This window comes from Panthera pardus, unplaced genomic scaffold, assembly GCF_024362965.1.
Source record: "Panthera pardus isolate Hobbes unplaced genomic scaffold, ASM2436296v1 HiC_scaffold_17, whole genome shotgun sequence".
NCBI lineage: Eukaryota > Metazoa > Chordata > Mammalia > Carnivora > Felidae > Panthera > Panthera pardus.
Window position 1 is genome coordinate 45,822,760 of NW_026526732.1, and position 23,594 is coordinate 45,846,353.

At 40.8% G+C, this 23,594-nt stretch overlaps 1 protein-coding gene across 1 annotated transcript in view; it reads right to left on the reverse strand.

Annotated features, from left to right (window-relative positions):
• The window catches only part of DCBLD1 (discoidin, CUB and LCCL domain containing 1), a 67,472-nt gene extending 44,117 nt beyond the window's left edge, over positions 1 to 23,355 (reverse strand). The window contains exons 1-2 of the mRNA XM_019418190.2: positions 23,121 to 23,355; positions 519 to 731 (exon numbers count right to left, since the gene is read on the reverse strand). Of these exons, the coding sequence (XP_019273735.2) occupies positions 519 to 731; positions 23,121 to 23,340 (433 nt within the window). The 5' untranslated portion in view covers positions 23,341 to 23,355. The remainder of the gene's footprint in view (positions 1 to 518; positions 732 to 23,120) is intronic.
• Between the last annotated feature and the right edge of the window lie 239 nt (positions 23,356 to 23,594).

A 23,594-nucleotide genomic window follows, 5' to 3' on the forward strand; every position in this document is an offset into this window, starting at 1 on the left:
CAAAACCAAGAGTTGGATGCTCAGTTGACTGAGCCACCCAGGCTCCCCTCTTATTCTTATTTTTCTTTCTCCCTACCTCTCATATTATAGATGCATTTGATTTTCCACCTCCCCTCCCCAGCAATGCAAGCTCCATGAAAGGAGGAACTTTGTTTTTTCACTGCTATATCCCACAGAGTTCGTGAATACCCCATTACTGTTCAATAAATATTTGCCACATGAATGAATGACTTGTAGATGTTTCAGCCAAATGCCATACATCTCCAATTCTCTTCCCAGCAAGATATAAATGCAAACAAAGCTCCTGGAATACATGTAAGGCTAACACTAAATCTCCTTAGATGTCTTTGTTGCAACTTACAAAGCAAGTGTATCCATATGAGCTACGCTAAGAATTTACAAAAAGCAAGCTTCTCTTCTAATCTTCCCAGGCTATAATACTAATGAACACACAACTTGCCCTCCCTCCCAAGTTTCAAATCATTTCATGCTCACAGAAACCTAGATATCTTTCTTACCATACTGATCGGAATTGGTGGTGAAGAGAAGGTAGTCAGAGGCACAGGTCTGGGATTCAATATCCAAATCTCCTAACCTCAGAATCAGTCTCTTCCCCTTTGGTACTCTGATAGTCTTTTCACAAACAGTGTGATTGGGGTAAGTCCCTGGATAATTCTTAGACGTCATTGTGCCGCTGTCCTGATAGGTCACTATGTGCCCACAGCCATCACCTGGTAAAGAAAAAAAAGAATGAAAGAAGTGAAATTAATTCTTATCGAGCATTGAGAGAGTCTAGTACAATCTCCAAGTCATGTATTTATTCCTTCTTTGCAGAGAGAGAAAAAGCTAAAAAAAAAAAAAAAAAAAAAAAAAAAAAGAAGAAGAAGAAGAAGAAGAAGAAGAAGAAATTATTTATTATTTCAGGGTATTTCATCTGGTTTCCCAGTTTAATCTTCTGAATATTGATCAAAATGTTTCCGATACTAGAATGGAAAGCCCTTGGCAAACACATCATTTAATCACACTACTTTTTCTAACCATCTATTTATCTACTCACTGAAACTTGCAGAGTAGGCCCTCGACACTCACACATTTGCCATTTGTGGCAACGCCACGCAATAATTTGTGATGGAGAAAATAATCTGACACGCTTTAGAGGGTCACCATACTGCTACACAAGAAAATGTGCGCCACATGCTGCTGGTAGAATCTGAGACCCAGGCTGAGAGGAGAGTGAGAACCTGTAGGAGGCTAGCAGCCATTTGACATTCGTATCTCAGTTAATGGCAGTCACAGTTGTGAAGGTTCCTGATAGACCCAGGATGTGTCATTAGAGATTGTCGAGGGTCTAGTGCATTGAGCGCTTGCCACGTAACCCGACCTGGTATTGACAGAGACACAAAAAAAGCAGCAAGGGCAGCTTCGCAGAACTAAGAGCAAAACGGGAGACGGTCACATGTTCAACTAATATAATACTAGGTGCTATGTGCCATATCGGGAACTTAAAGTGCTGAGGAAGGTAGGAGAGAATCGATTTCAGTGAATTATCACACTTCACTAAAATAAATTTTCTTAAGACTTTTCTGAGTAGGAAAAAACATCAATTGACCAACTCGTTGCTCCAGTAGATGAAAAAGACTAAATCATTCACTCAGATATCTAAGTGCGTGCACAATTGGGTGGGTTGCAAGTTAAATTAGCATACATTGCATTCAAATTGCAAAATTCCTGTGGTTAGTTTGGCTTCACATAAAAGCAAGAATTTCTGCCCTTAGCTGGAGAGAGAGAAAGCAGAAATTGACTGAAGAAGGAATTCTCGGAGTAGTAATAAAACGAGGCCTCTGCATCCCAAAGTCTCCCACAGAGAAGCCCCAACTTGAGCAGCCTTCTTCCTCCTCTAGCCTCTTCCTGAGCTAGAGAAGGATTGGCCTGGGGCCTTCGTTTATCCCACTCTCTTCTGACCCTGAGGCTCCCAGCCTAAATGATAATGGAGGCTTAGTTAAAAAAAAAAAAAAAAAAAGGGTCGGGGAGGAGGGGGAGGCACAGAACTCCAGAATCTACTCCATTATCAGCAGACAAGTCTAAGGAGAAGATCCACCCATAATCCAGAAACTGCCACAAAATTCCCAGGGCCCCAGACAGGCGGATGGATGGGGAGAGAAGAATTAACTTTACCAAGCGATGGGTCAGAGAAAACCAGCAGAAACACAGGTGGACACCAAGATAAACTACTATGAAACCTGGGCACCTAGGTTTCACCTAGGGAGAAGCTGTGCAATTTATCTGGAAGATGATAGAGACCCATACAAGTTTTTGAGAAAGGAGATAATGAAAGAAGTATTTGGAAAAAAGATAGTCTGGTTTGGCAATGCTACAGGAATTAGGATGTAAAGAGAATCTGGATCAGAGGAGCAGGACAAAGGCTAGGAATGGGGCAACTAGAAAGGGAAGGGAAAGAAAAACAGATATTCACAAGAAAAAAAAAAATTACTGGACTTGGGTCTTGGCTACTTATAGTGGGAAAGACAAGAGGAGGGAGAAAAAAAAAAACAACCACTGAGATTGTGAGTCTAGAAATGACTGGAACACTGAGGCTAATATAAATAGAAAGAGAAGCCCAGAAAGAGAGAGAGAGAGAGAGAGAGCGAGCGAGCAGGTCTGGGGGCAGACGTTGTAAGTCTGGTTAAGGCTGAGGTGACAGCTCTATTTCTTGACATCTCTGGCAGTGAGCACAAAATAGTTAAAAATTAATGAAAATTATACTAGAATGAAGCATGTGGTGCAGAAGCACATAGTGAACAGGGCTTTGACTTAAAATTTGAATTATTTGCCTGCTTGTAAAGGCTTTGGTTTAAAAAATCCAATTTTGGTGAGCCTGGGGGGCTTAGTCGGGTAAGCGTTCAAGTTCAGCTCAGGTCATGATCTTGCGGTTTGGGAGTTCAAGCCCCTTGTCCGGCTCTCTACTGTCAGCTCAGAGCCTGCCTGGGATTCTCTGTCCCTCTCCCCACCCCCCACTCTCTCTCTCTCTCTCTCTCTGTGCCTCCCCCACTGGCGCTCTGTCTCTCAAAAATAAACATACAAAATCAGTTTAAAAATCCAATTTACAGTTTCTCTTGAAAACTGGAAAGACATGGCAATCATGCCAGCAGGCATTCTTATGGGGCTAGTGACACAGTGGCTGCCCCTTTAAAGGAGACAGGTGCCCTAGCTCCCCACCAGACCCTGACTGCTCATTTCTACGACACGTCCCACCTTGGGAGGCAATGATTTTGAGCATGCTGCTAGGGCAACACTAGGGAAGCTAGTGTACAAAAAATCATGCATACAATTACACACATAACTAACCCTCTCTATGCCGCCAAGAGTTCACCTGGTCAAACATGTCAATGTCTTTTATTACTATGAAATTCTCTGCTTTAATAAGAAAAGAAAAAGCAAACTCTTTTGGAAAACACAACTAAAAAATATAAAATGAAGGGTAATTATATGTGAATCAACTTTCATATCATTATTGTATTCTTGATTTTAAGTGACATGTCATGACAAAGGAAAATCCCAGGGTATCACGTTTATCCAACCCTGTAATTACACTTCTTACCAATCACTTTCACTCTAAAGCCCAAGAGGAAGCTAATTTTACCGGGTGATACGGGGCAGAAAGTGAGCAGGTTTGTCTCCAACACTCCCCTGTTATTCTGCCTGGGGGATCTGTGCCTCCTTGGAAAAATTTCTCTTTTCCATTAACTATCAGAATGAAACTCTAGGAGTCTTTGTTCTGCCAAAAAAAAAAAAAAAACCAAAAAAAAAAAAAAACCCTGAAAGGAGCTGCTGAGTCCTAATTCGTTAAAAAGCAAGCTGTCATTAGAAGTTGTAATTTCACCTCTGCCTGTGGACAGAGACTATTTCTAGAGTTTTCTGTGGCAAACACTAATATAATACATTTATCCCAGGGTATTAACTACATCAGGAATTTTCACCCTATTGTCCTCCCATAGCGTGATTAAGAAAACTAGATAGAATAATAATACTGTAATACATACTTGAAAGTGGATGAGAGAGTAGATCTTAAATGTTCTCACCACAAAAAAAGAAATGGTAATTTTGTGAGGGGATGGAGGGGTTAGCTAACATTGTCGTGGTAATAATTTTGCAATATGGAAGTGTGTCAAATCAACACACACTCAACAAATCAATGTGTCAAATCAACACATTGTAGATTTGAACTAACACAATGTCATATATCAATTATATCTCAATAAAGCTGGAGGAAAAAAGCACTAGAAATATGCCAAAGGGGAGAATAGAGAACTGGTAGGGAGAGAAAATGGCTACCATATCATGGACTGTACAAGGCAGATTCATGCAAATAATCAACAATAGAGAAGCAATATTCCCATGACCTCATCTTAACACTCTGGTAGTTTAACTCATCACCTGACTGTAGTTAAGAATCACGGACAGGGAAGACAACAAAAATTATTTAAAAATCTATCAGTCTTTGTTCCATTTCTTATGTGTCAATGTCAATTTCCTGGTTGTGATTTGCAAGATGTTATCATTGAGGGTAACTAGGTAAAGGGTACAGGACATTTCTCTGTGTTATTTCTTGCAATTGTATATAATCTACAGTTATCTCAGAAAAAGTTTCATTAAAAAAATTGAAAAAAAATCTGTCAGTGTAGTTAATTTTGGCTGACGAGGGTGAAAATGAGGGGGCTTTCATTTTCTACTTTATACTTTTCTACACTATTTGGATTTTGTTATTCTGTGTGTTTCTCCCATTTAAACTGTGCTTAAATAAAATATACAAATTTACATTGAAAAAGTATATATGGAATGCCAACCAATAAAGGAGGCCACTTTTATTTGAAAATCTTTCTGTAACAAATTCATTATCCATCTTCCTCATATTTGTCTAAGGATCATGGGGTGTTATGTCTGCGGCAGGGGGGGGGGGGGCGCTATACATGTTCCAGTTTACAGATGAGAAAACACAATGTATACTGACTTTCCTTAAGGCTGCTTTACTGATGGTGGATCCCAGACTGCAATTCCCAGGTGATTTAGCAATGGCTCTAGGATTTTAAAAAAACATTTTTGTCTCTCTTCTTTGATTTTGTAACAAATACTTATGCTTAATCTTTAAAAAACATCTGAACTGCTGCCCTATCGGACCTTCCTTTGGATACTTTGATGACACCCTCTTATTAAAATGAACAGTTCCCTAATAAGAGAAAGCTGACTCCTGCAAGTCATAAACAGATGGAAAACCATTGGGTAGAAGGTTGAGGAAGAACTTCAAAATTTAAGTGCCAGATGTGTTACCATCTAAACTCACTGATGGATCCCAGCATGACTACAAGTAAGGCAATCAGATACTAGGTGTCTCCAGGTTGGATAAAATGTGCTCTATGCACCAACACCTATGAAGCACTCTTGCCAAAAAGCAAAACGTGAATCAATAATTGACTCCAAATCTCATCAAGCCTTTACACCTAACTTCCAGGCTACAGGAAATGCACAAGTTTATGGACACCGTAAGGAAGCCATTAGCCAAATCTAGGCTGGAATATGCTAGTGCAACTGACCTAGTTTCTTCAACAATGAATTGTATAAAGAGGCATAAAAGAATGTATTTATTTTAAACTAAAGGAAACTGAAGAACCACAGCAACCCAGTGAATCTCATTTGGATCCTGATTTGAAAAACCAACCTTATAAAACTGTTTCAAGAAGGTAAGTGGGGTACTGATATCAAGAAAGTATTATTCATTTTATTAGGTGTGATAATGATGTTGAGGCTGTGTAAGAAATGTCTTTTTTTGGGGAGGCCTACTGACATATTTGGGCTGAAATGGCATGATAACATGAAGTCTGGGATTTGCCTTAAAATACTCGAGTAAAAAAAGGGAGGAAGCAGGATAAGAAAAAAGAGATGGGGGAAGGTTGATGGCTGCTATGGATGAGGGTTCGGTTTAAAAAAAAAACTGAAATGAAAAGAAATGAAGGTCAGTCTTTAGGGGAAAAAATATCACCTTGGTTTTGAGGATTAAGCTCCATATGCTGTTGGGAGGCCTGATGGGTAGTGAGCCACAGTGATACAGGAGTGTGGGGTGAGACCGCTAGGTTCAAGTGTCACCTACCTAACATCAAAGGGGGGGGGGGGACATGGAAATAAAGGGGAAGGAGGAAGCTTTGCCACAGGGAACTTGTCTAGTCTTCAAAAGTGGCTACCACCCAGTGTTTATCTTTTTCTTCCTTTGAACTGTAATTTAATGGCCAAAGCACATGATGACTAAACTATCCGTCATTTCCTCCTCTCCTCTGCAGAATATGTGAAGAGTGGTCACTCCATGATGGGCCTAAATCCTGGGGTTTGCTTGGAGCCATAGCCGACTTGTGAGACTGATCAAACCCCTTCTCAAAACAACTTAAAAAACAAAACTGGATGAAGTTGAGATTTTGGAAAAAGCTGCTAAGTACTCAGTAGTTTATAGATCCCCAAGTGACCTCTACACAAAATTTAAGTATTTGATTTGTGAACATTTGGAAACAATCTAAATTAGAAAAGGATGGTCAAACTATATCTCCAAGCCATGTGGTAATAAGGAAAAGTTAAAGTCATGGTTTAGAATTCTCTTTAACTTAAAAACGCGATATAGTGTACTAACAGATATAAAGGGAAAACGTTTGAAGTGTTACGATGTAGGATTACAAGTGATTTTCATTTTATTGACACATTTATTTTCTAAATTCTCTACAATATGAAAGCATAATGTAGATATCAGAAAAATAGTATAATGAAAGATACCAAATTTACCTAATATTCTGTGTAACATAAGCTACTTTTAGCATTAGCCTTAAGGTACAGACTGAAAGAAGTCTCTTTAAACCAATACGCACAGACTGTCATTAAAAACTCACTCAACAGCTAGGAATTTAGAATAATGCAGATCTCACTTGAAGGAGCTCACAGGCAAGAGGAGAGGGGTGTGCTAACAAGTAATTCCTGAGAGTATAGTGACAGCTCCCAGAGGTATGGGCTCAATATCTATTCTCCAAATGCCTGAAATGAATGCATATGTCTCTATGCTTTTAATATCAGCTGTTCCGGAAGTATGGATATACAGGGTATTTTCTAAATAAGCTTAAAACAAATCCCAGATGCTTGTCTACACGCGTCAACTGTTTATTTAGTCTACTCTAATTCCACCCACTAAGAAAGGAAAACAATAACTTCCTTAAAAGACTATTTCCCTTTGATAAGAAATCACGTTCCACTAACAGAAAAGTGAAATTAAGACATACCTAGTATGAACTAAGTTCTGTAATACTACAAAGCAAGAATTAGGCTTCAGAAGAAAACTTTCAACTGAATTGCACTTGTGGAAAATTGGATGACATAAAATACATAACGCAAAAATTCCTTTAAGATTAATTATTAACTAATCCATACAAGAAAACAACAGACCTCAAACATTTAAAAAATTTATGACCCATAGTTAGAACATAGATTTTTTGGGGTGCTCAGGGGGCTCAGTCAGTTGGGCATCCAACTTCGGCTCAGGTCATGATCTCACAGTTTGTGAGTTGAAGCCCTGCATCAGGCTCTGTGCTGACAGCTCAGAGCCTGGAATCTGCTTTGGATTCTGTGTCTCCCTCTCTCTCTGCCCCTCCCCCACTTGTGCTCTGTCTGTCTCTGTCTCTGTCACTCTCTCTCTCAAGAATGAATAAACATTAAAAAAAAAAAAAGATTTTTCATTACAATCTAAGTAAGCACACATACACACACGTAGAAACAAACAGAAGTCTAACGTTACAATTCTTTTTAGCGTATGTAATGCATTATGATTTTCCTATTCCACTTCATTTTTTTAAATTGAAAGCATGCTGGTTGTGTCAACTGAATTAATTTTATTGCCTACTAATGGGTCACCACCTGCAATTTGAGAAATAGTGCTCTAAAATATCACAAGAGTGAAACCATTTCTAGAAACATGATTTCATTCCTGTTGTATCATTGCTCTTCTAATATTCAAGTTATAACAGGTCTCAACCCATATACAATCACCTGTGTGTGGGTGTGAGAACATCTTTTCCCATGTCTAAGATCAAGTGAGCTCTTGATGACTACAATCTTTTCAACCACAAAGGGGAGTTTGCAATTATTACAGAGTTCTTTGTCTGATGGCAATGTGAACAGATTTCCCAAGGTATTACTAATTTCATTGTCAGCCATACTCTCTCATAAATTTTGCTCTTTTCAGCTGTGTTTAACTTTTTTATGTTGTGTGTTGCCTGGAATGGAAAAATAAGAGCAGGAGGGTCTAAGTGGTTATGTGAGAATAAAGCTAGTAAGAATGAAGTTGTGATGGTGACTTCAATTATTCAAAATTTTTCATTTTATTGAAAGGAAAATGGATAATACTATGCTGACAGAAGACACAGCTATAGATTAGAAGCACAGGACCGAGTTCTGCAAAACTGTTTTAGAATCTCTTTAGACCTTATTGCCACCAAGTATAATAATGGAAGCTAATGATAGGACTAATGATCTAAAGAAGATGATACTTTTGCCTCAGCAGATGAAAGACATTTGGCAGTAAAATAAAAGGAAACACAAGGTACATATTGTCAAAAAGTCTCTCTATGTAAACTCCCAAGATGGTGTTTCCTATCAGCTGAAAGAACCACTTAAAATAAATCAATTTGAATGCATGAAAGTGAAACGAGTCATTTCTTTTTTTTTTTTTTTTAATTTTTTTTTTAAACATTTATTTATTTTTGAGACAGAGAGAGAGCATGAACAGGGGAGGGTCAGAGAGAGAGGGAGACACAGAATCCGAAACAGGCTCCAGGCTCCGAGCTGTCAGCACCGAGCCCCATGCGGGGCTCGAACTCACAGACCACGAGATCATGACCTGAGCTGAAGTCGGACGCTTAACCGACTGAGCCACCCAGGCGTCCTGAAACGAGTCATTTCAAGAGGTCCTATCCAAGACTCCTTACATAATGTGAGGCTGTTTCCATCAGGGTGCAAGGGCATCAAAAATTTTAAGTGTTCACATAAGAAGCATACCTAACAGTAAAAAAAAAAAAAAATTCAAAACCTAATTTAATGCTACCCTTTAATGTGCTATAAGTAAAACCACATAGAACTGCAAGAACTGCATAGTTCTTGGTCACTCTCCTGTTCTGTGATTCCCAAGGGAAAGTTAAAGATCACAGAAGGGGTGTGGGTGTGGGGGAAGAGGGCTTGCACACCTATTGCTTTTCTAATTTCATAAATTATTTCCATACACTTAAGAGCTGACAGATGACAATGGTTAGGACACTGGGCTCCTGCCCAGTACTGGCTGTTTGACCTTAGATAAGTCCCTTTACCTCTCTTAAAGAGCTACAATTCATCATCATAGAGACAATGATAGCGTCCCCCTCCCTCGACACACAGGGTTATCATGAGCATTAAGTGAGATAATGGTAGTAAAGTATTAAGCATAAAGGCTAGCATACAGTAAGAATTCAAAATATTTTAACTGCCATATTTTTATTTAAAACTACCACACATACTAAAGTAGCAAGAATATTGCTTTGGGTTCGCTGACTTTGTCCAAATTCCCTCACTCACTGGCTCCATGATCTTAAGAAATTACCATTTTTTTGTGTATCAGTTTTCCTCATCTTTGAAAAGCCTAACCACATATGTGCCTGGGTGGCTTAGTCAGTTAAGCGTCCGACTCTTGATTTCAGCTCAGGTTATGATCTCACAGTTATGAGATCAAGCCCCATGTCAGGCTCCACACTGAGCGTGGAGCCTGCTTTGGATTCTCTCTCTTCCTCTCTAAATAAATAAACATTAAAAAAGAGCCTGACCACAATTGGGCATGGTAAAGATGAGTGAGCCTGTGTTAAGGGTTAGAGAGTCTGTCAGAAGCTCTAATTAGAATGCTCCCTGCCCCATTATGTATCCAGGGAGCATTCTGCCCCATTATGTATCCAGGGCCCCACTGACTGCTAGGACAGCGTCTCCCAAAGTGGGCACTATATGCTTTTGAGTCCTTGGGAAACTTAAAAGGAGGTCAAGCCTTCATCTCCAAAAAAGATCTGCAAGATAAATTTCACCAGTAGAATTTTACCTTTTTCTTTGCCACGGGCCATCTCACAGCCCTTAGAGTGCACAGTGACGTTCTCACAGCAGACACAGGTTGGAATATTCTCAGGGAACCCCTTCCTCAGTGGGTGTCTCCTGATGTAGTGTTCCATAGGGCACATGGCCAGCCAACTCCTGGGCTAGGCTCTCAAAAATGGGATGCACACTGGGATTCCATGATGGGGCTTCTGGGATTAAGGCTGAGATGCAGAGAAGTGGATTCTGGCCTTGAGACTTTAAAGAACAATACTAAAATTATACTATGTGAATCTGATAATTCAAAAGGAAGAATTTTCCCACTGCTGTGAACTCACAAGTGCTGTGGGGGAAATTTGTAACAAATTGGATGCATTCTTTAGGAGAAGTTGCTTAATTTCAGAGATAAAAAGGGGAAAAAACTTGTTTGTACAGCAAAACAAGTCTAAGACAACTATTTTATCTCTGTTGAATAGATGCTTAGGATAAGGAAGTTAGAGAAAAGCAGCTGCTGACCTTTACCAATAATGTCAGGATGTTGATGTAATGTCCAAGTTGCAATTGCTGGGGGTGAAGATAAACGCGGGAAATCTTTCCTGTCTCTACCACGCGCTATATTTTCTAACCTTGGTTCCATGTTAAATATACACACCGCCAATATTCAGATAAAGTGTAAATGGACATTGAATTTTCTCTCTGGAGTAAAAAAAAAAAAAATCCAGTATACCAAGTGTGGATAAAGTTAATCTCATTTCATTAAAACTATAAACATCTCTCTCTCTCTCTCTCTCTCTCACACACACACACACACACGTACACACACACGTTGTCACTTTTCCAGATACATTTTTCAAAACCTCAGCAAGAACCAAAATGTTATTGGAATAGTTAAAAAAAAATCGCCATAATATTGTGAAAATGCTAATAACACCTGGCATTTACTAAACATTTATTATAAAATGTGGCAGATAGAGTATTCTACGGGACTTTATGTTACTGAATCTTCTTATAAGTGTATTCTACCGATAATAAATATTAGTTCCCTTTTTAAAATTATGAAACATTTCATACATACACATACAGACATATAGAAAGTAATATCTCAAACATCCAAGAATATACCCCATAGCTTGTAAGATAGGCCATTTCCAATAGAGCACAACTGAAGACCCCAACACCCCTTTTCCATCCCACACCCCTCTTGTTATTGCCCCTGTTCTATGTGTGAAGAAGAGGCTCTGAGAAGCCGGGTAACTTGGCCCAGGTGGCTGAGCTGGCACCTGAACCTCTCCTGAATTCCAGAAACCACGGACCTCAGTCCCTGCGCTTTAAGGCTGCAGCTGCTAAAGTCACCCAATGTGGAGGTGAGGAAACTGAGGCAGACAGACTTAAGACTTGCCCATGCTCACATTACTGCTGAGCAGCACAATTAGTATTAAAACCCACATTATTCTTTTATAGTCTTACTCTTCTTGTCTCAAAATTAACATGAGGAAAGTAGCCATGGTTAATTCAGGGATTCTTGTAAAACTTATGAGAAACTCTATCACCCTCTCTCTTTAATTATTTAAGCAAGTACTTTTTACCACACTATTAAGGGACAGTCTAATGAGAGGTGACTATTTTACCTCCAACAAAGGTTGTTCACTTTTCTTAGCACCAAGGTGGCTCCTAAAAGATGCTCTGTAAATGAAGTTTTCAGTGGATCAAAGTGCTGCTTCTTAACCTTCTGTGGGCACACCAGTCATCTTGGGATCTGGGTAATAGGCAGGGCCTGGAAATTCTGTGCGTTCAAAAGTTTCTTGGTAATGACTATTTTGCTGATGCCTGAAAGATATACTCTGAATAGCAAGAGACTTAAAGAGCCCTTATTAATTAATTCCTATTAATAGATAGGGACCAGGGGTTCCTGGATGGCTCAGTCAGTTAAGCATCAGACTTTGGCTTAGGTCAGGATCACACAGTTGGTGGGTTTGAGCCCCACGTCTGATTCTGTGCTGACAGCTTGGAGCCTGGAGACTGCTTCGGATTTTGTGTTTCCCTCTCTCTCTGCCCCTCCCCCGCTCACACTCTATCTCTCAAAAATGTTAAAAAATTAAAAAAAAATAGATAGGGATCTTGCAGTGAACCTTTTCAAAAATGAAAAATTCTTGAGATACCAGTTTTATATGGTTTTAATATCTATTCCTAAAATTGGAACAAGTCTATGTTCTTAACTCTTTGACACTTATTTTCATGATTTCATTTATAAGTCTAGAACAGACAATAATAAATTTCAGGATCTACATTTAAGCCAGGGTGACATTTCTGACACCTGGAAAAAAGTGTCAATTTAGAAATTATTTAGGGGTAACTGGGTGGTTCAGTCTGTTAAGAGACCAACTTCAGCTCAGGTCATGACCTCACAGTCTGAGAGTTCGAGTCCCACGTCAGGCTCTGTGCTGACAGCTCAGAGCTTGGTGCCTGCTTCTGATTCTATGTCTCCCTCTCTCTTTGCCCCTTCCCTGCTTGCTCTCTGTCTCTGTCTCTGTCTCTCTCTCTCAAAAATAAACATTAAAAAAAACTTTTTTAAAGAAATTATTTGAGCATATGGTAGAAAATACACAAAGAAATGGGATGAGAAATTTTCTAGGAACATACACATATGTACCATATAGAAGTAAAAAGCAATCAACGTTTACTGACCAGAAAATAGCAAATCTCAGTTAGGAAAGAAATGGTATCTTATCATGCATCTACTGAAGTATGAAACATTAAGAGTTGATGGAGGAAAAAGTAAACTTTATAAGCTCATATCACATTGCACAGTCCCCAAAAAGTATACTGCCTTTGTACATTCCACATCTTGTACCACAGACTTTATCACAATGCAATAAAAACACATGGTTAACTACTAATTGAGACTTGAAAAAGTCTTAATATTTCTGGGGCAAATGTGATCACCTCTAAGAGAAACCAAAGACTATTACAGATTTATTGCATAAATAGCTTCCTGAAAATATGTTTCTCTAAGACTTCTTTAACTTGATCTCCCCAGGACAAGAGCTTTCCTAGAAGATGAAGGACAGGAGACCATCCTAAGGTATCTAGGATTGTAGGACATGCACCTGTATCCCATTATGGACACTCAAAGTGAGTGTGTCTTGGGAAGCCTGGGTGGCTCAGTCGGTCAGTTAGGCATCCGAATTTGGCTCAAGTCATGATCTCATCATTTGTGAGTTCGAGCCCCATGTTGGCCTCTAACAGCTTGGAGCCTGAAGCCTGCTTTGGATTCTGTGTCTCCCTCTCTCTCTGTCCTTCCCCTGTTCTCACTCTGTCTCTCTCTGTCTCTCAAAAGCTGAATAAAAGTTAAAAAAAAAAAAAAATTAAAAAAAAAAAAAAATGAGTGTGCCTGGGGTAAATGATTCAATCTTTCTGATCTCAGTTCCTTTCTTTCATAGCTCTCAGAACTGTTGGGATTCAATTAGATGCAAAAAACACTTGACAAATCAACATACCTATGAAGGTAGGGTTTTAAATTTTTATTGACATAAAAAAATCTACATGGAAAAGCAATGATCGATGGATGCTTACACCACCAAATGAAATGTTGATGGGGAAGAGTAATTTTCCTGAGTAAGAAACTATCATTTCACAGACTATTTACAGGTCATAAAGGAAAAAGGCAGCTTCACAATGGAGGGATCAAGCTGTCACTTCCTGAAGTCACTGGTCATTTTTAGCATGATAGAAAGTGGGACAATAATAACAATAATAATGTATGCATCTTGAGACACAATCAGCAGCACATGACACCTTTGTGGTACTTTCACCAAAAACACTTAGCATTAATCTAATCAAGTCTTTAGGTCTAATTTCAAGGTTATAGAGAATTACAGTCTCAAGAATTATGCATCTTGAGACACAATCAGCAGCACATGACACCTTTGTGGTACTTTCACCAAAAACACTTAGCATTAATCTAATCAAGTCTTGAGGTCTAATTTCAAGGTTATAGAGAATTACAGTGGCTAGCGCACCAAGTAAAAAACACAAAACTCAGAAGCCAGTTGGTCTAATTTAAGATTGATCTGTGTCACAAAATAGCTGAACCTGATTTCCTTGCAGGAAAACAAAACACATGTGTGTAGCGGTCACTGGTACCTAAAAAGTGACTTAAGAGATAGAATAACTGTAATGTGTGGACCTCGTTTGGGTCTTTCTTCGTATAAAGCAGCAGTAAAAAGACATGTTTAGATCAACTGGGTAAATTTGAATATGATTTGACTATTAGATGATATTAAGACGGCACCATCAATATTTTTAGGGGTGTTCAGTGCACTGTAGTAACATAAGAGACTATTTAGAAACGCAAATGAAATATTTGGGAGAGAAATGCCATTTGGTCTTTAACAGATGTCAAATACCTCAGGGAGGGGAAGTGTTTCTGTTAAGATCTTAGTAATACAGCACAGCAACTGTAGCAGAGGATGAAAAAGGGGCGGGGGGGGGGGGGGAAGAAGATGAAAAACCGAAAGAGAAAAGAATTTCCTACCCACAAGGCAAGACGGTTTCATAGATTTTTAGACCCTAGGGAGCTAGGAGCAACAGTAGATACTGGGGCATTTCTCTATCTGGAGGCTATCTTCAATTTTAGTCTCTTGGCAAAGCAAGGGCTTTTTCAGGGGGAAAAAAGGCAAATCATGGTCCCTGTAATTCTCAAAATAAGCAGCCTCTGTTCTAAACTCCTCAGAATGGGAGTAATTCAATAAACAGCTCTCATGTTTCAGTGGTCCTATGGACTATTAAGTCTCAAAAGTTTCTTCTTCTGGGCTGAAATCAACCACATTTCAATATGAGGCAAGCTTGCTTTTGTGAAAAGCCATAAGAAGGCTGAATTAAATCCATTCAGCCATTTAAAAATTAAGTGAGTCTCACAGAGGTTTTACCTACATTTCCTGTAGGAACTTTTATGCACTAGTAATTCAAATTTACTGTACTTCTTAACTTTTAATATCCATTGGCCTTGTACGTTGACAGAATAGCAAAATATAGTTTTCTTTCCCTTTTTTCAAGAATAAGAGTGCTCTTTAAAAAATAATTCATACACAACTTTTAGGCATATCCACTAAACAGACTTAATCATGAAATGGAACTAGATTAGTACTAATTTCCAAGGATTTTAATTTTGTGATGAAAGAGACTGTTCTTTTCCCTTCCTGTAAAATGTAAATATGTTGGCCACTGAATTAAAAGGCCATAATAGTGGTTGTAATTTGAGTTGGAAAATGAATATAAAACTATATAAAACAAATGTGGTTATCAGTAAAGATAAACTCCAAATAGTCTAATCATTGACAAAGTTGAGTCCTTTAAGTATGAATTAAGAATCTCATCCAGGAAGGACCAAGAAATCTTACCTTTCTGATACTTACTACATTCAGAGTAATAATTTTCTCAAATATAGTATGGGCAAATTTCTTCTGACTCCAAAAGCAAGGAAGGGTTATTTGAAACACACAAAACACAAAAATCTGGACAAGACCCATAGCTGATTGGACAAGACAAAAATTCCATTTTCCCATTAGATATTCCTCAGTAGCAGTAAAGGACTTGAAAATGAATTTTCGGTTTCCCTGAAGGCTAATTCTAAATATAAACTTAGAATTTTTTCCCCAAACAGTATGGTGAAAGCTTTTAATAAAATGTGAAGTTGAAAAAGAAGCAGATTATAAAAGCACGTACAGACTAGGTAGTAGAATGAGTACCCAGGTATTAGTTTTATTGTTGTTCTTTACACCTTACACATATTTATAGATGAAATTTTATTACCTAATTTATAGTAAAAAAAAAAAAAAGTAGATAGTATATAAGTGTGTGTGTGCATATGTACATTGGTTGTGGGGATATATATTTGTATTTATGTGTGTGTGTGTGTGTGTGTGTGTGTGTGTGTGTGTGTGCGCGCCAAAAACTTGTCCTTACTGGTTCTCTGTGTAACAGTTTCCTTGCAGGATTACGGTATGTCGGTACAATATTATTTATCGACACCCTGCTTTATTCCACAACTGTTGTGCCTTGTAAGCATTGGGGAATATGTTTGGGAAAGCAGTCAGGAAAGAAAGTCCCATCGTAAAGAGAAATTTTTTTGTTTGTTTTTGATTTTGTTTTTTGTGGGTTTTTTGGGGGGGGGGTGTGAAGCTCCAGTGTAGCTTTATAAAAAGGGAGAAATGGGGTAAAATAAAACCACTTAGCTAATACCTTGTTTCAAGGTTATTCTTTGCAGCTTTTCTTACAAAAAAATCCACCTAAGCTAAAATTACCACACATAAGACACAAGACATTTCTGCACATATTAGGTACAATTTCACACAGCATAAAAGCTCCCAGAGAGATAGTTCACAAAGGCTAGATTAATAGATCAAGTTGAAATGGCAGTAAACACTCAAGGCATACATGACAATGTGGTTTAGTACAGTGATAATGTCACAAATGTCTAAACACTGTTCCAGTGATTTTCAAGGTAAAATAGGCCCCTGATGCCCTCAATGTATAAGCATCTGGAGATCTTGGGGACCTCCGACTCACCTGCTCCAATACCACCTGCTGCAATATTCTTAAGACTGCCAGTGCCTAACTCATGGAAGCTTTCCTGGTGCTGCCTGTAAAGGAGTCTCAAAGATTCTCAAACCTTTTCAGAGTTGAATTTAATTATTTTCTTGAATACGTTCAGAGTGTTTCCTAAGTCATCACAATAGTCATGTATGCAATTCTGTTTACAACTTAGTGAATATCACCATTCATTCTCTCAAACCTCAGCCACACCATTCATGCGCCGACTAGGAAATAGTTATCTGGAACCCTTTCTCTACCAGGAACTGTACCAGGTGCTGGTGGAGACTATAAAAAGCTCCTTTCATCTCTACTCTCCCCTATTATCCTCCCCTCCCCCTTACCCCTGGCCAAAAAACAAACAACAACAAAACCAAAAAACAAAAATAAACTCTCTTCAATCCAACTGAAAGGCAAGTTTGACAGTTGGTCTGGATTCAGCATACTAGAGCTCACAGTTAAAATTTATTTCTACATTGGGCTAGAAATCGCCATGTGGGTTTTTCCCAACAATTAAGTCTCTCCCACTTCCCTACCCCCACGGCAAACAACTATTTTTTTATATATATACAAAGCAGGGAACATCTGGAAAATGACATCAACATGACTCTTCAGTTGCAAAAAGACAAGATTACGCCATAGTCTAAAGAAAAAAGAAATCTGAAGGTCTGGTGATATTTATGGGTTTATCCTCAAAGCCAAACTTCAAATATACCAGAATGAATTCTTCTATTTTAAACCCATATTTCAGACTTTTTGTCTATAAATAACAATGGGACTAGACATAGAATTTTATTACTTTGTCTTGTTCTGGTTTTGAGTCTCAGCTAGAGTCACAGCTTTGAGTCTTTAACAACAGGGCAGGAACTGTGTTTCCACTGCATTCACCCCCCAACCCGCCCTGTCCTCAGGGAGCACACATCCCCTCCTGAGCCCCATCATGTGGTGGCCACTGTTCAAAGCACAAAGTTCCTCCCAGACCTGACATTCTTCTAGGGGGAAGTCAGACAAATTAAATAAAAGGGTAAATGACATATTCTGTTGGAAGATGGTAGTGCTCCCAAGAAAAATGAAAGCAGGGAAGGTGGGGAGGAGTCCTGGGGGATGGCAGGAGGGTTACAGGTGATTAGGGACATTCTCCCTGAGAAAGGAACATCTGAACAAAGACTGAAGGGGGAGGGAGTGATGTAGATATTTGGGGCAGGCCTATTTTAGGCAACATGTGCAAAGGCTCTGAGGCAGAAGAATGTCTGCTATCTTTGAAAAATGGCAAGAAATCCAGTATGGCTGGGAGTATGGGGGAGCACGGAAGAAAATGAGGTCCTAGAAGCAGTGGGGGAGGCAGAACAAAGGGACCCCATATTTGTCAAATTAGTAGTAATAAACAGAAATGAAAAGTAAGATAGCTGGCATTCATTGAGCTTTTACCATGTGCTAAGTGCAACTCCGGAGAGGTTATGTTATTATCTCCTTAAAAAACACGAAATTTGTTACTCTAATATGTATAGGGTAGACTTTATGCTATAGGACACACATAGCAGTAAATCCAAAACTTTACAGGAAATATTTCCATATTTCCCTGAACAAGCTTTTTTGGTTTTGTTTTGTTCTTTCTGCCTTAACATGACTAAAACCTTTGATAAATGGTGCAGTTAATTTCACTTTCCCATGCGTCTTAAAAATAAAAACATAATTCCTTATAAATGTCAGATGTCTAGCCTATTTCCAAGTTATGTTTTGTATGTGATTTTCAAGTCTGTTTCAGTACCACAAGTTTAAGGAGTTCAACTTATAAAATAAAAAGTTAATAAATACAGTTCAGGACACTATTCAGAGTTCAAATCATAATAGCATGCTTTGGTTTAATGAATCCTTTAACACAACTTCCTTTCTGAACTATATGGTGCAACTTAATGTTTCTGAGTGGTACAAATTACATCTACTGTAGCCAAAAGGCACCGTCTATGTTCTGCTGGCATGTTCCCTTCTTTCTGATGTTCTTTCATTTAAAAGGCATCCTTGCCACCCAGCTGACAGGGCATCTGGGTGCCTCAGTTGGTTAAGTGTCCAACTTTGGCTCAGCTCATGGTCTTACGATTTGTGGGTTTGAGTCCCACATCGGGCTCTGTGCTGACAGCTCAGAGCCTGGAGCCTGCTTCAGATTCTCTGCTTTAGATTCTGTCTCCCTCTCTCTCTGCCCCCACCCCCCACCTGTGCTTGTGCTCTCTTTCTCTCAAAAATAAATAAATAAACATTAAAAAAAAAAAGGCATCCTTACATACAGAAATAAAGCATTCCAAGGGGGCTGGGCTTGCTAACCAAATTAATTAATGGAAGCACCAGATGAACCTTCATAAAGAACTTCAGTAGATTCTCTATTACTTAGTTTCTACAAATTAGGAAACAATTTGAAGATAATCTCCTAAACATGAAGAGATTGTTCAGTTCAACCCAAGAAACATTTACTGAGCACCTCTGTCAGGTGCCAGGATGATGACGACAATCCCAGTCACTCCCTCAAGAACTTACAGACTAAAGGGCAGACAGAACCCCAGACCTCAGAGATGATGGAAAGTCTGGGGTGGGTGCAAACACTGATACAGAAGCTACCCAAATAAACTTGTGCTTACCTTTTAAGAAGCCACTCACCTAGAACATCAGACATCTGCTGTCCCATCTCTAACCAAATATACACAAGTGATGACTTAAGAACAAACCTTCCAATAGTAACAAATAAGAGTTGGGCAGAATTTTTAAGGCAATTTTTAAGTATCCAGTTCTATGCTTACAAGTTTCCTTAGACACTGCTTATTTTTACTCTTCACTAACACTTCAATCACAAAAAGGAAATCTTTCTCATACACATCTCCAAATATTTTGGGGAAGGGAGAATCAGGGATGTTTAGTTAGCACAAAATCTTCACATGAATTAGGGTATTTTATTCTCAAAACTTATAATAAAGGTAAGAAGACTTAAGTCTAAGCCTACAGATTTATAATAATTGAATCAATACTAAAGATTAACTTATATGTGGTGTTATGAAGTTCAAAAACCATGTGAAACAATCTGTATAAATATCTCAATTTAGTTAACTAGGTCCAGAGGAGCAGGGCAGAAGCAGCAGCAGACGTCAGACCAAATGTTGCTCATCAAGTCCTACTGTCTGGGGCCTGGCAGGCTATAAACACTAGAAGAGGTGGCCACTTAAAAAAAATAAATAAATAAATAAATAAATAAATAAATAAATAGAGCAAAAGCACCAGATAGGCAAGCGTCAGCCCTACAAAGGAACCAGTATAGCTTCTCCAGACTCTGACATAAAAAACTGGAATAATTTCGGGGCGCCTGGGTGGCTCAGTCGGTTAAGCGTCCGACTTCGGCTCAGGTCAAGATCTCGCGGTCCGTGAGTTCGAGCCCCGCGTCAGGCTCTGGGCTGATGGCTCAGAGCCTGGAGCCTGCTTCCGATTCTGTGTCTCCCTCTCTCTTTGCCCCTCCCCAGTTCATGCTCTGTCTCTCTCTGTCCCAAAAATAAATAAACGTTAAAAAAAAAAATTAAAAAAAAAAAAAAAAACTGGAATAATTTCACTGACTAGGCTTATAAATATTCAGATTAAAGTATCACATTCGTTTCCTGAAACAGAACACAATGAATGAAAGTGTAATATTAAATTGTCCATGACACAGATGGTAGCCATTTATCATCATCCTTACATTATAAAATGTTTCCGCCATCTCAAAGCTGATTTGAATCAGAATTACCTGGGGGAATTTTTTTGTAAGTGCATATTCCCAGGCCCCACCCCATGGGCGATTCTGATTCACAATCCGGAGCTGGGGCTTTACAAAACTTCCCGAGACAGTCGTGATCAGGCAGGTTGGGACCCGAGAAGCACCAGACTAGGCTGACTCCCAGAATAATGAAGGTAAAATGGAATAAACGGTCCTCTCCTCATCAAAAACAGACCGTTATGCCAGGGCTGCCCTCTTGTAAACATGAAGATGGCTAATCACACCTATGACCACCATCCAACCACAGCCAGTAGCGTATCTCAAGACCAAATGGGTGTGCCTGCTTAAACTTAGGGACACTTGCCAAACAGGTGACCCAGGGCTAATTGGGAACATCACAGATGTGAGAAATATTCAAAAAAAAAAAAAAAAAAACACTGATTATTGCTTCATTCAAGAGGTATCAGAACCAGAGTTCCTAGGAGATTTTTTTTTTTTTTTAGTAAATGTCCCAAATCTAAGTTTTGCTTTTTTTGTGTGATTGAATACGTATGCCTTTACTGGTTCTTTTAACATCCTAAACATATAGGATGTTTCATGGAAACTCGAATGACACCATCATCTTCCACCAGTCAACTGCTATAAAATCTCAAATTTGAAGCTCAATAAAAAATCTAAGCAATCACACTTGTTCCCTGAGAACCAAGCACCTGTTCACCAGCCTGGATGATCTTCTTTGTAAAGATGGATGGCAGTTTTGGCCAGATTAGTACAGGGCCACAGTGTCACAGGGATTCACAGACCTGCAGTATTAAAGTTGCATCTTCGGGAAGCACCTGGGTGGCTCTGTTGGTTCAGCAACTGACTCTTGATTTTTGGCGCTCAGGACCCGATCTCATGGTTGGTAAGATCAAGCCCAGGATCCAGCTCCCTGCTAGGTGGAGCCTGCTTGGGATTCTCTTTCTCTCTCTCTCTCTATCCCTCTCCCACTCTTTCCCTCTCTCTCTCTAAAATAAATAAATAAACTTAAAAAGAGAAAGTTGCATCTTCAAACAGTGATGAGAAACATTTTTTAAGTGCTTAAGATACCTGTGATCAAAATCCTACATATTCCATAAAAGCATACATGTTTTTTAAATTTTTTTTAAATTTTTTTTAATGTTTATTTATTTTTGAGACAGAGAGAGACAGAGCATGAACGGGGGAGGGTCAGAGAGAGAGGGAGACACAGAATCGGAAAGAGGCTCCAGGCTCTGAGCCGTCAGCACAGAGCCGGACGCGGGGCTCGAACTCACGAACCGTGAGATCATGACCTGAGCCGAAGTCGGACGCTTAACCGACTGAGCCACCCAGGCGCCCCCATGTTTTTTAAATTTTATAACGTTTATTCATTTTTGAGAGACAGAGTGTGAGAGTGGGTGGGGCAGAGAGAGGGAGACACAGAATCTGAAGCAGGCTCCAGGCTCAGAGCTGTCAGCACAGAACCAGACTTGGGTCTGGAACCCACCAACCGTGAGATCATGACCTGAGCCAAAGTCCAACCCTTAACCGACTAAGGCACCCAGGCGCCCCCAAAGCGTACATATTTATTAAATTTTTAGGATATGCATAGCATTCTATTAGTGCCAAGGCATATTTTGTCTAAACTTCAGCTTTGAAACAAATAAATTGGTATGTAAGCAAACTTAGGAACCACCAGTCACATCTTAAGTAGCCATGCTTCAGACTGGGAATGGATATGTGGTTCAGTGGGGGAAAAAAAAGCGCCAGCATTTGGTTTAGCAGTGAAACTTGCTTCATTAGAAAACACGGGTGGGGGTGGGAGAGCTGTCAAAATATTCTAGATGGTTAGTGCTATTCAATAACCTCGGTTGTATAGGGGCAGAAGTAGGGAAGGAAAGAAACATGAACTGCAAAGCCGCAGAAAGCTGCCCTATCAGGAAAGAACTAATTAACAAGGATTTGTCTAGGGCTGGTGAAACGGCTTACTGTTTTAATCAGGTGGATGCGCAGAGGCAAACTGGGCTGTGGATTAATTAATTACGTCCAACCTGAAACCAAGGACCAGGTCCACAGAAAGAGCAGCCTGGTCGGGAGTCGACTCGCTCAAACACCCAAGAAGGAGCCACAGGACTCCAACTTGGGGCGCAGGCGGCACACGAGTGAGAAGCGGCAGGGCGGCCCGCCGGCCCCCTGGCCACAACCCCGGGGAAACATCTGCCCCCGGTTCCTACAAGCCGCGAACGCACCCGCTAGGATCGCAGCCGCGCACGGAGCGCCCCGGCCGCCCAGCAGCTCGGCAGCCTTGTCAAGGGAGGCTTGGGCGCAGCGTCCCCACACACGGCTCTCCCCTGTGGCGGCCGGGGTCGCCACCTCGGGGCCATGTCACTTCTCCCGGGGCCGGCGGAGTCAGGAAGTCTGGGAGCCGAGTGAGCCCGGCTTCGGGGCAAGAAGAGCGAACGCGGGCAGGCGTCGAGTTGCTTCTCTCGTTGAGCGGAGAAGGAAGGAGTTGGGTGGGGGGACGATCCGAAATTCAGTAACTATTTTATACTCGAGCCGCCGTCGGCCAGAAAGGGCAGGACTCCTCGGGGTGCAGGCGGAGACCCCACTTCCTCCCGCGCCTGGTCCCTCCAGGCCCGGCCCGGCCCACCCCCGCCGGCCGCGCTCCACTCACCCTGCTCGCCCGCCTGCAGCCGGAGCGGGGCGGAGACCACAAGCAGGAGGGCCAGGAGACCGCGGGCGCCCGCCACCATGGCCCCCCCGGGCGCCAGCCTGGCTCGCTCGGCCTCCCCTCCGCGGGCGCAGAGGCACCGCTGCCCCGGCCGGGCCGCCTCCTCCGCGGCCGAGCGCGCCGCCGGGACTGGGCGCAGCCGCGGCCCCGCACCGAATCCCATTGGGGCGGCTGGGAGCCCAGCCCGGCGGGGGCGTCGCCCGCCCCGCCCAGCCCAGCCCAGCCCAGCCCCGCGCGCCGGCCCCCAAAGGAGGAAGTCGAGCTCCCTGGCGGCTGCTGGCCGAGAGGCCGGAGGCGCACCAGACTCGGCCCGCGGTCTCCAGTAGGTACCCGGCGCTCCTCGCTTCACTCTCCCCTTTTCTTCCGCCGCTCTTCCCCCAATGCACGTGAACCTGGGAGACAGAGGGACACCTGGCC